This window comes from Agelaius phoeniceus, chromosome 14 (assembly GCF_051311805.1).
Source record: "Agelaius phoeniceus isolate bAgePho1 chromosome 14, bAgePho1.hap1, whole genome shotgun sequence".
In the NCBI taxonomy this organism is placed as follows: domain Eukaryota; kingdom Metazoa; phylum Chordata; class Aves; order Passeriformes; family Icteridae; genus Agelaius; species Agelaius phoeniceus.
Window position 1 is genome coordinate 13,406,673 of NC_135278.1, and position 12,088 is coordinate 13,418,760.

The window sequence follows — 12,088 nt, forward strand, 5'->3', positions numbered from 1 at the left end:
AAGCTGAAGCGAGTGGAGGAAAGACGTACACGACGAACAACTGAGCAGTACAATCCACTTGCAGTCCTGGAGACCTGCAGAGTGATCCTCGTAGGAGCAGGAGGAGTTTTTATTGCTGCTGCTGTTTGTTCACCCCTTTCTGTGCCCTGACATCTGCTGCTGCCTTCCCAAGGTTTCCCAAGGCTCCTTCTGCCTGCCTGCACTGGGTGCCTGCTCCCCTGATGGGAAGTGCCAGTTGTGCTCCACACCCTGCCCGCAGGCTGGGGCTGCTGCTCGAAGCCAAGCGGGTGCACAGCCAGGGAACAAGCAGACCTCACTCAACAGATTAAACCTACAAGAGCTGGGGTTTTAAGTCTGGAGTGTGTGAAGCACTCTGAGAACTGTGCCTTTGTGAGCTGGCACCAGAGAGCTCTGTATTTATTGTGGCTGATGAGGGGAAAAGATGGGCTGTGCTCACTGCCAGACCCGGCTGCCTGTCTTGGATTGGGAAATCCAGTCTGGCTCATGCATCAGTACCAGTAATAGGGATGCTGCCAGCCAATGCTTCCCTCTACGTCTGTGCAGGTCCCCCATGTCCTCAGGGAATGTGAGCAAATTTCCTCCTTGCAGCCAGAACCCAAATGTAATTTTTACTCCAAACAGCACTGCCCTCCTCAACGTGCCTCCTGTCCACCTCCTGTGACAGCTTTTGGCTGGGATACAGTAAATTTTCTCCACAGTAGCTGGTATAGGGCTGTGGTTTGGATTTATACTGGAAACAATGTAGATAACTCAGGGATGCTTTTGCTGTGTCTGAGCACTGCTTACACAGGGTCAAGAGTTTTTATGCCTCTCATCCCCCACCCAACCACTGAGGTGACTATGGGGGGCAGCACAAGGAGCTGGGAGGGGACAGAGGACAGCTGACCCCAACTGACCCAAGGGATATCCCAGACCAAATGGCATCATGTTCCTGATATAAAGCTGTGGGAGGAAGAGGAACAGAGGGACAGGAGACCTGACAGAGCAATGTTATGGCTGTACACTAAAAACCATACTCAATTTAATTGCTGGTATGCTCTAGGGCAAAAGAGAGGGATAGAAAGTATCAGCATTTACTCCTGCTGCCCCCCTTCAAGCTCTTGCTAATTCAGGAAATATAAAGACAGGTTTGCTAATTCCTTGCAAATTAGCTTTTATAAATCATAGCATAGAGACACTACCAGTAACTCCTGTGCAGAGGGAAACAGGTTACAGTGCAGCAGCAAAGGGTTCAGGGTGGTAGCAGCTCACAAGACTGGTTTACTGAGTATTAAAATGCTTGTAAGAATAGTAATACTTTTAAAAAGCTGAAATGACTGTTGTGAGAACACATCTCAGGGGGAGGGCTGCCAAGGACTTGGACAGCTCTAAGCTCCTCACAGACCTCAAGCATGGAAGCTGTTGGGTTGAAGGTGTGAGCAGAGAGAAGGAACCGTCCCAGGGAGGGGCATTTGTCACCACTGATGACAGCAGAACCTGGAACAGCTGATTTTGTTAACAATCTAGAAGTTGCATTCAATTTGGCTAGCAGAAATTGTGCTAAAGCTAGAGAAGAAACACAGAGTGGGTGTGAAGAGGAAGGCAGAAGAGCGGTTGGTGTTTTGTCAAACACAAGCACTGTCTCAGCCAGGAAGTGTTGATTCTGAGTTACCTCAGACCCTAAAAAAGGGAAAGCCTGAAAATGAGAGGCCCACTGTAAATACAGAGGTGTTGATAGCCTGAAGGAGGGGAGACAGGTCACTGCTAAGCAGCTATATATGGAAAGCACACAAAAAACAATGGCAGCTTACAGTCTGGTGTTAGAAACTGATGATAAAGATCTCATACTGACAAGATTGAAAACCTTGATATTAAAAACATACTTGATACTGTCAGAAAACCCAAAAATCTGCCTTCCCCCCAGTGCAACTTCATGGGGCTTGCTGGCTGCAAAACCCCCCTCCAACATGAGGCTGAGCATGCTGGAGTGAATCCAATGGGCCAAAGCACCCAGCTACCTACCACCACAGATGCTCATTTCCCCAACCAGACTGCAAAGACACTCCTAGCTCAAAGAAAGGATCTCTCATTTGTGGGCTGCTGTAGTGTAAAAGACAGGTGTTAACACCCCACAGCACTGTCTCTTGGCAGATACCAGCTCCTGGGTGGGCCAGGATACCTGCATTTATTCATTCCTAGTGTGTCTTTGACTAGACGCTGTGATATAAATCAGGTTTTTGCTGCATAGAAAAAATGTCTGTGCAAAGCACCTGTTGAAATCAGCTCCAGCACTTGCTCCAAGCATCACTGGCCAAGCAAGTTGCTCACCCTCTGCATTAACCCCTCCATCAGCACCAAGGAGTGGCAGCAGGATCCTGCTGCCTCAGGAGGGAACCAAGGGCTGGGTTAAAGTCTGGGCCGTCTTCAGGGGCATGGGTGACTCAGAACTATCAAGATAGTCCTGTCTACAAAGATCTTGGCATGAAGAAAAGACAAAGAGCTGGAAAACAAAGAGAGGAAACAGCCTCCCTAGGCAGCAGCAGAGGCAGCTGCAGGGCAGGAGTGGTGGCAGGTGTGTCACCAGTGCCATGCTCCATCAACAGCTTGTCCAGGCACTGGGCAAACCAGTGCCCTGCTCCATCACATCACCAGGACCCTGGGCTGAAGCACCTCCATGGTCAGCTCCAAAAGTCTGCCCCACACTGCTGCAAAGGGATAAAGCAGGATGGAGAGAGTGGGCACTAGGCCCAAGGTGCTGCACTTTTTGGGTGGTCTTGCACTGGCACACACAAAGTGACCATATCTGAGAAACCAGACATAACATTGACCAAAGCAGCTCTTCCTATCAATGCCAGAGCCCAGCTCATAGACAAATGCCATTTCAGGAAGCCTGGTGAAAAACTACTCTGTCAAGTGCTGGTTTGGTTTGGATTTGGTGAGGGTTTTTTGGTGGTGGTTTGTTGTTTTTTTTTTTTTTTTTAACTCAGTAGCTTTTCTGGTGAAACTGCACTTTAAAATGTCTAAGCATTCAGCTGCTGTTTGGAGCTATTAAGTGTGCTGTTTCAAATCTCATCTCTGGCAAGCATCCCAATTAAGCAGGCATCCTGTTGATCAGCTTTCTGATCACATGGGATTTGCTCTGCTGCTGCATCAGATACAATACCTTCTGCTTTGACGAATTTCATGTGTACCCAGGAGGAGGCCCCACCCTTCTCATTTAGAGAAAAAAATTCTCAAAGCCAGCTTCCACTGACAGCATCTTTGGGAAATCAAAGGCAGTTGAAAGAGCAATCTCTTGTCTGTCCTGAAATTGGTGTGGAGCAAGTTGGGCAGCAGGAATCAGACCAAGAGCTTGTTTAGTCTGAGTAAAGTGTGGGAAAGCACGAAGGGAGCAGTCACTGCAGAACAAATTTTTATTTTTCTTCTTTGCCCATGTCTCCCTCATGGCACAATTTAGAAACCAGGGGCCTTTCTCATCAGATAAGGTTACTTCTGAAATGAGAGCACTAACTAGACAAACCAACATATTCAGTCTCAGAGGCAATTTAAAAGGCAGGAGTAAAATTTAGGAGCATACTGGACCTGCAAGATTGCAAAGTGGGAAGATGGGAACTTTCCAAAAAGGAAATCCCAAAGATGCTTTGAATAGCCAGCCAAAGAACATCCACTGTGAATTCCTCACAGAGGAAAACTCCAAATAGGAAGGGTTTGCTTTTGGTACAGGGCTTGGAAACCAATGTCATTATTTAGTGGGAATTCAGGACTCCTTCTGATGTGGACATACCTTCAAGCTCCACAAAAAAGAGGTGCAAGACTGCAGCAGATAAGAGCCTAAGGTACAGGACAACTAAAGACCCTCTCTGTGGCCAATTTTCTCTTCTGTATCAACTTTCCATCTTCAAAATGGGACAAATAAACAGCATTTTCTTAGCTTATAGGGCAGGATAAAGCTACTAGCAGACACACAAGATGATCAGAGTGATGGCAAACACCAAAAACCCCTCAAAACACAGGAGGAATATGCCAGACTGAGGAAATAGCCCAGTTAGGAAGCAGACCACCATCATGAAGGGACACTGATCAGCTTTCCCTGCTGAAACAGGGAAACCTCTATCACACGTTCTTACACCAAACATCACAACAGCCTCTAATGAGGAGGAATCCTTTACTGTTCTCTGGTGAGAATAAACCAGAAGCACCTGAACTTTTCAGCTGGGGTGACAGATGCTGTGTCCCACATGGGCAGAGAGGCCAGGCACTGTAGGTGGGACACCAGGAGGCCAAGTTCAGGCTGGTTCACAGACTTGACACCTTCAGGCTGGAAGAGCTTGCCCAAAGGATCTGGCCAGTCCTTCCATGTGGCATAGCACAAGGAGCCTCACCCAGCTACAGCACACTAAGAGCACACTGCCCCAGAAAAGACACTCAGTCCCAACTTCAAACTGAGAACCCCTAATTAACTTGCAGTGCAGCTTATTCACATCAGCATTGAAGAGCTACTTCAAGACCTCTGACAGCTCTTAAAATAGACATTGTGACAGACTAAAACTCAGCTGACAAGTGTCATCCCCTCCCAGATACACCAACCAGCAGACCCAAGCCATCCTCTCCCTGGCGTAACAGGGCTCTCCAGCCTGAAACCTGTTTTAACTGACAGGCAAAAGCAGGGACAGGCAGTGAAGGCTTCTCTGAACTACCTGCTCTGCAAACATCTATCTCCCACAGGCTTCCCTTCCTACCTGAAAAGAAGCAAATCCTTCCTGCTCTAACTCTAAATCAGCATTACTGTGAGAAACAAGTGACAGGGCTGTGACATTTGTACAACTCTCTGCTGGGACAACTGCAGTGAAATGGTCCCACTCCCAGACATTAAAACAGATTAAAGTCCAGGTAGGATTCATCTTTTCCAGTTTTAGTCCAACAGTGCCACACAGCTAGTCCAAGGGAGTCAGCATCATCTCAGTGCAAAACAACAATCCAAACCAGGATCCACTGGAATTGAGCCACTCAGAACTCCTGGGATGTACAATCAGCTGGTCAAAGAAGCACCTGGTGGTAAGACCCTTCCACTTGAAGCCCTGAATCTCACAGCTCCTCAGTTACCAGAGGAAAAGAGAGGCACAGCTAGGAAGGAGATGCAAAAGTAGTATCAGACACCCCTCTGGAAGATTCTGCCCAGATTCTGCAGCACAGACAATGGCCTGAGCTCAGGCACAGGGCTGGGACCTCTGTGAACAGACAGGGAGGACAGGGAGTAGTGTGAGCCCAGCAGGCCCAGGACTGTAACTCACAACTGGCTGTAGGGACAGGGAGCAGTGTAAGCCCAACAGGCTCAGGGCTGTAACTCACAGCTGGCTGTAGGGACAAGGAGCAGGGCTGTAACTCACAGCTGGCTGTAGGGACAAGGAGCAGTGTAAACCCAACAGGCTCAGGGCTGTAACTCACAATTGGCTGTAGGGACAGGGAGCAGTGTAAGCCCAACAGGCTCAGGGCTGTAACTCACAATTGGCTGTAGGGACAGGGAGCAGTGTAAGCCCGACAGGCTCAGGGCTGTAACTCACAGCTGGCTGTAGGGACAGGGAGCAGTGTAAGCCCAAGGGGCCAGGGCTGTAACTCACAATTGGCTGTAGGGACAGGGAGCAGTGTGAGCCCAACAGGCCCAGGGCTGTAACTCACAATTGGCTGTAGCTGTGCGCCCGGGAGCATGAACTGCATCTGCTGAGCAAACATGGCTGCGGCCGTCTTCTGCTGGATCAGGTTGTTGCGTCCATTTATTTCAAGTTGTGTTTTTAAATGTGGGGGAGGGTGGAGATATTTGCAGTTCTCTCGGGTACACCGGCCCTAAAAAACATAATGGAACAGCATTTCAGTGAATGTAACACCCAGGGCAGCCAGAGAAATTTAATTAAGGATTGTTTGGGTTACTGGAACAACACAATCATCGAGGCGGAGGCGGCTTGGTAGCTACTGTGCCTCTTTTGTGATTTTTCTATAGTAGGTGAAGAGAAGAGCAACATGACTTCTGCAGTAACACTAACTGAATACTATCAAGCTAAACCAAAAAGTCAGGCTTCCTGATGTTAAAATGATTGTTGTAAGAAAAAAACCCAAAGAATCTAACACAAACACCAATACTTTCAGAAACTAGTGGCAGCAGTTCCAGAAACAACAACAAAAATTCCCTGTTTCCTTGTGTGGGTTGCTTTTCCCCTCCTTCCCAACACCAGACCACTTAATTGGCCCTGACAACCAGACAGAAGAAACAAAACTGTCTCTACCACTTCCCCAGCTGCACTGGATAAAACTTTAGGAGGACAGCTCTGTAAGGCAGCACCTCTGATCCACAACATGCGGGTACCCCAAGATGCTGAGAACTGGCGGTCACAGGAGGAAGAGCTGAAATTATTTTCCCCCTTCACGCTTTCATTTGTCAAAAGTGACGTGTGTTGCATCACTGACTCCTTCCCCCCTGCAATAAACATAAGTACTAGCCATACCAGTGGCTCCTAAAAGGCAAAAGATCACTGATGTTATCCCTGCAAATCAGCTGAGATCATCTCTTCAAAAATATGAATAAACTGTCTTACTTTAATAGTGTTTGCAAGTAGACATAAGAAGATAAATATCACTAAATAAGAAAGTTAGTAAGAAATGTTGTCATTAAGATTAAACAGTTCTTGAAAAATAAGGTTTTCTGTCTTCCTCCCTTTCTTTTTTAATTTCTTCCTCAAGAAACAAGAGGCATACAGAAAACATGAAATACTTAATCTAACTTTATGCAAAAATTGTGACTTTTTTGAGGAGCAAATTCTTTTGAGCTATTCAAAGCTTATTATAGTAAGGCCAGACCTGGAGGCCACAGAGCTGTTCCATGACAGATAATTAATAACAGCTCCTGTAGCCAGCAAAGGCACAGGACCATCCATTACCCAGCCTATCCCAGGCACAGTCATCAAGGGCTGGACACAGAGTTCTCAGTGTAATTAAATTTGCTTTCAAAAGGGGCACATCAGATGACCCCATGTACCTGCCTGTGTTAGAGGGATCACGTGCAGCAGAGCTGTAACCCCATAACCAGGTGCACAAGGATACAGCTGTTACACACCACTGACCCAAGGCTCAGGTGGGACCCTCCTGGGATCAGCCCATGCTGCATCCAGGAGACTCCACTGGGGGTTCTTGAAGGCTTTTGCAAACATACAGGTGAAATCACTGTACAGTCCAAGTACCACTGCAAAAAGCCAACACCATGACCCACTGGAGGGGCTTGGTTTTGAATCCCCAGGATGCCAGGCTGCTGTAGAGCAGCCTAAAGTGTCCAAGCTTTACTCTGCCTCCCTTCCTGGTGGGGATAACAGCTTCACTGGAGAGAGGGCTGCAGAGCTTGACTGCAGCTTAAAAGGGGCTGTTTGACATTTGTCATGGGAACAGGCTCCTCTCTTATCTGCTCCAAGGAGATCAGAGTTAAACAAAAGGCAAATAATTAAATGCAAGAAGTGATGGGCTAAAGCCCATCAGGGGACAGGAAAAAAACCCACTTCCAAACTTTAGCAGCCTGGCTTGGTGGAATGAAACTCTGCCCTGCTCCTAAAAGAGCCCAGTGGCTCCCAACAGCCCAACTCAAAAGGAAAGAGGCTTTTTAATACTATTGTTTTGGCTTCTCAGCAATCCAACAGCCCCAGATCCCCAGCAGTGAGTTAACTGCTCACAGGCCCTGAGGACAGGAATCTTCATCACCAGACACTTCCACATCTGTTTGAAGTGAGGGTAAAATGGCACCACTGCAGCTGGCTTGTGCTCAGATACCCAGTGCCACTACAAAGAAAATAACTGCACTAATCTGCAAGGAGAACACTGGGCAGGTTTGGGTCATCCTTCTCATGCTGCACAGGACCAGGCATCTCTACAGCCTTTCCCATCACCTGGGACCAGCAGGAGTCCAGGGTTCAGCCTCAGAGCACATCTGCAGTGTCCCACCTCCACAGCTCCTGCAGGGCTGCTGCTGACCAGGGGCAGACCCCATGGAACCACAGGCTGCCCATGGCAAGGCAGCAGCTCCAGCCTCAGAAATTCCTCCTGACTGTAACTTGGCACAAGTACTTTGGGTTGGGGAAACACTTATTTCTACCAAATTTGGAATAAATCTGTGTAGATGTTCCTACACTGCAGGAATGGAGAAGATGAAAAAAAAAAACCTACTGTTTTTTGTAAACAATGCTTACACAGTTGACTTCAACTTGAGAAGGACTCCGCTATTTCAACTGAAATTGTGAATATCATTGATACCAGCAACCCCAGCTTGGTGTGAAGCTTTGTTCTATTTTTTTTTCCCTCAAAGCAGTTTGCTTAATTCCAACAGGGGGTTCTACAAACAGAGTATTTTTACTACCAATAAAAAACTACCATACAGCACGAGGCGTTGGTCTTGCAGACAGAGTCTGTAAGCTGAAACCAGTGCCCACACAGTGCTACTGGCTTTCAAGGACATGTATTTGTAAGAAACAGAGCTGTGCAGGTGCTGCTGCAGAGCAAAGGCTGTGAAATGCTGTCAGTCAGGCCTTTGAGGGCTCAGAAAGACTAAATGAATCACTGCTACACTCAGATTCAAACCCATGCCTTTGGTCTAACTCCTCCCCACTAATATTTTGTTCCTGAGCACCACCAACCACTCTGTTTCACTAGGGCATATTGGAAGCCACAGCTGAATTGAGCTCCCCTCTACAGCACCACAGTAAGCTCTTCATCTCTCAGATAATGAATTTTAGGAAGTGGTGATGTGACAGTGACACAAACTGTTCCCAGTTTAGACATCTTGCTCTGTAACAACTTTCAAGATGCTTGCTCTACAACAGTTCAGTACCCCCTGAACTCCAACACTGGTAGGGGTGAGCCCTTCTTCTACCCTTTCCATCACAACACCCAGTGCTTGGTACTTCCCAGAAACACACACAGTCTTCAAGACCAATTTCAGCTCTACAAAAGCTGCCAGAAGGACAGAGGAGATGCCATTTTTAACTCCTCAGTACCAGCTGCAACACAGCAGGGAAAGCAACAGGGAACTGGTAGCAAATCTGCTGTGTGGATACTGGGCTGGGGATAAATAAGGACAAATCCATTTTATACCTGAGTGGCCTAGGAATACAACATGAGAAAATACAACAAGGAGTTAGGCCTCCAATTTTAGAGCATATTTATGCTACAAGGCACAGCTTTCCTACAGGGATTAGCTGTGGCTCCAGCATATCAAAAGCTCAGCACAGGGCACAGGACAGTTCCAGAGCTGTGCACAGAAGACCAACTGAGGCATTCTCCAAAAGCTGAGTGTTGCACTAAAAAGCATCATTACAGCACCTGGAGTGGCCACTGCACATGTTGGCAGGGGGCTGGTGGTCAAAAACTGATCTGTGCTGGCAAGCAGCACACTGAGCCTGCTGGCACCAGTGCAGCCATCCTCCTGTAACTGGAAATCTGAAATTTGCTGCTGTCAATTTAGGCTCAGAACTGACTCCAGGACAGGCACATTCCCACCCTGTCCTGGGTGGCACACAGGGCTGCAGCCAGGGAATCACCACCCAGTAACAGACTGCTGCTGGCCTTGGCAACACGCTAAATATAGCTCTGTTTTCTGGCTCCTCACAAAATGGAAGGAGTCTGAAGGACCATGTTCATCTGCTTCTTTGCCAACTACAACCAGGAGGGAAAAGCATATGGACTGCATTTTCCAAGGCTTGAAAAATGGATATTAAAAATAAATCATTAAAAGATTTTATAAGAGTATCTTCTCCCCATTTCTTCCCACACACTCCCCCACCCTTACAGTAGGCTGCTGGCATGTGATTGACTCTGTGTTGCCAACTTAAGTCATGCTGTGATGGCGTATACTGTAAATGGCTGGCATCTGACACCAGCTAACGTGACAGCAGCTTGCACTGCAACAAAGCCAGCTGTTTGGAGTGCAGCACTGAAGGCAGCACACTGAAACCCAGTAGAAAAACCTGCATTTTACCTGGTTGTGTGGAGTTTGCACCTTGTCATTCGCATCCTAGCTCAGCGGGATGCAAATAAGAGCATTCTGGGTACTGCACCAGGCTGGATGAACCTTCCCTAAGCATGTTGCACAAATTCTCTCCTCCCTGGCTGCTGAAGTGAGTGGAGCTGTGCTGCAGAAACAAGGCTCCCAGCACAACCCCCAAGGCTTGCTCACATGTGCACCAGTAATGCAGTTTGTTATGGTCTCTTTAATCCCGGACACCAGTGAGGGGTTCCAGACACACATTTCTGGCTTTAATGACTGCACACTACGTCCCATCAATCACCAGCAGTTCTCATGTGAAAATCTTCAAGCTAATGTGGCTTTTCACACACTGGAGGCTGCAGTAGGTTGGTGCCCTGACTGTGCAGTCTTTTCCACAGATACTGATGACATGTGCAATGACTGACAGCAAAAAGAATGAAAAGAGACCAGGCAGGAAAGGATTTCCATGTTTTGCACAAAACCAGGCACCAAAACACAGCTTGTCTACATAACTTTTCTCTGCATGAAGCAGCAGATTTCCACCTCCCCAAGAGGAACTCAGTGGGGAGGCACATTCAGAGATGTGCTGGCCCTGCTTACTCAGTGCCTGTCGCTCCAGTGCTGAGGCATGAAACGCTCTCTGCTTTCCATCCCACTCACCACATGCACACAAAGGCTCTCTCCTGGCCATGGATCCTTGCTCCTGCCACAGCCTTGCATGGCTTTCTTTCTCATACACAATACAACCTCAACCACCATGGTGTCTGCTCCACATTTGCAGGGCAGGCTGCAAATTCATGCCATAGAGCATGAATTGTCCTGCAACAGTGGGAGGCAAAAAGTGGGGAGCTCAGGGTTGCATCCCCATGTCCAAGCAGCACAACTAAGAACATGTACTGAGCAGCACGTGCTGCTTTAGGTCTACCCCTACTGCCACCTGCTCTGCAAGAAAAGAGAGGTCCTGGGAGGCAGAGTTGGTACCTGGTGCATTTCTCACTGAGTGAGTGAGAACTGCAACCTCACAACCTCCGTTGAACATTGACCCTGGCCCAATACATCAGGTAACTTCTGCTGCAGAGCAATGCTTTCCTCCTAGCAGTGTTGGAGTAGCTCACTTTCACAGAGCAGTTTAAAAGTGAAATTATGTAGAAAACACTCCTTGAATATGTTCTCATGGAAGGCTGTTAGACCCCCCCACAAGCATCCTAAAATCCAGGTCTGGAAGAATATAGTGAAGTGATACATCTCCCCACTGCCCACACAGATCACTTATATGCTTTGTTCCCATTTCTTGTGTATTTCCCAGACATGGGACTCCAACACATCAGTCTCCTCACAGCTGATTTTCAACTGCAGTTTTGCTCCACTTGCAACAGAAACCTAAAACTTCTGGTTTAGGCCAGAATAGGAATTATTCCTTTCCTCCTTGAGGAAGGGCCCATACTTAAAGGCTGTTGTCACATCTACCCCTATTCCTTACTCTCAGCTCCAGACTATGCAAACCACCCTCTTCCAACTCTCCCTGCACAGTCTCCAAGCTTTTCCTGAGGCTACTCCCCCAGTCCCTGCTGCTGTGGGAACCTGCACAGTGCTCCACCTAACCCCTGACCAGTGCTATGCAGGTACACAGATTTTTTTCACAAGTCCTGCAGATGACACTGCTGCTTTTACATCCCTGCATGGCATTTTCTTTCCTACTAACAATGTAACATACTTTGATTCACTCTCAACAAGCCTTTCCCAGACCCAGCTATGCTGCTCTCTGTATGAGGCAGCTGATTCACTCCAACTCTGTATTTCATACTGCTTTTATTGAACTCACTCACCTTTTTATGGATTACTTTTCCAACCTGTCAAGACTATCTGCAACTCCACACCTGGTTCTCTAAAGAGTGTCTGTAGTTCCTCCCAGCTCAAAGCACACTACCAATTTAACAAGCATACTCTCTCTATTCCATCATTCAAGCCATCAGAACAAAACAAAACTGAACAGTCCTGCCAAGCACATCCTTCCAGACTACCACTGAACTCAGTTTTCCAAGCTGTTGTGGATAGTCACATAAAAACTTATCC

At 47.5% G+C, this 12,088-nt stretch overlaps 1 protein-coding gene across 19 annotated transcripts in view; it reads right to left on the minus strand.

Annotated features, from left to right (window-relative positions):
* Positions 1–12,088, minus strand: part of MBNL3 (muscleblind like splicing regulator 3) — a 93,482-nt gene that overhangs the window by 27,354 nt on the left and 54,040 nt on the right. For all 19 annotated transcript variants that reach the window (XR_013184298.1, XR_013184297.1, XR_008534986.2 and 16 more), the window contains one exon: positions 5,677–5,841. Coding sequence is in view for 16 of the 19 variants with exons in the window: in XM_077186074.1 (XP_077042189.1) it covers positions 5,677–5,841 (165 nt within the window). In the remaining 3 variants the exon portion in view is untranslated. The remainder of the gene's footprint in view (positions 1–5,676; positions 5,842–12,088) is intronic.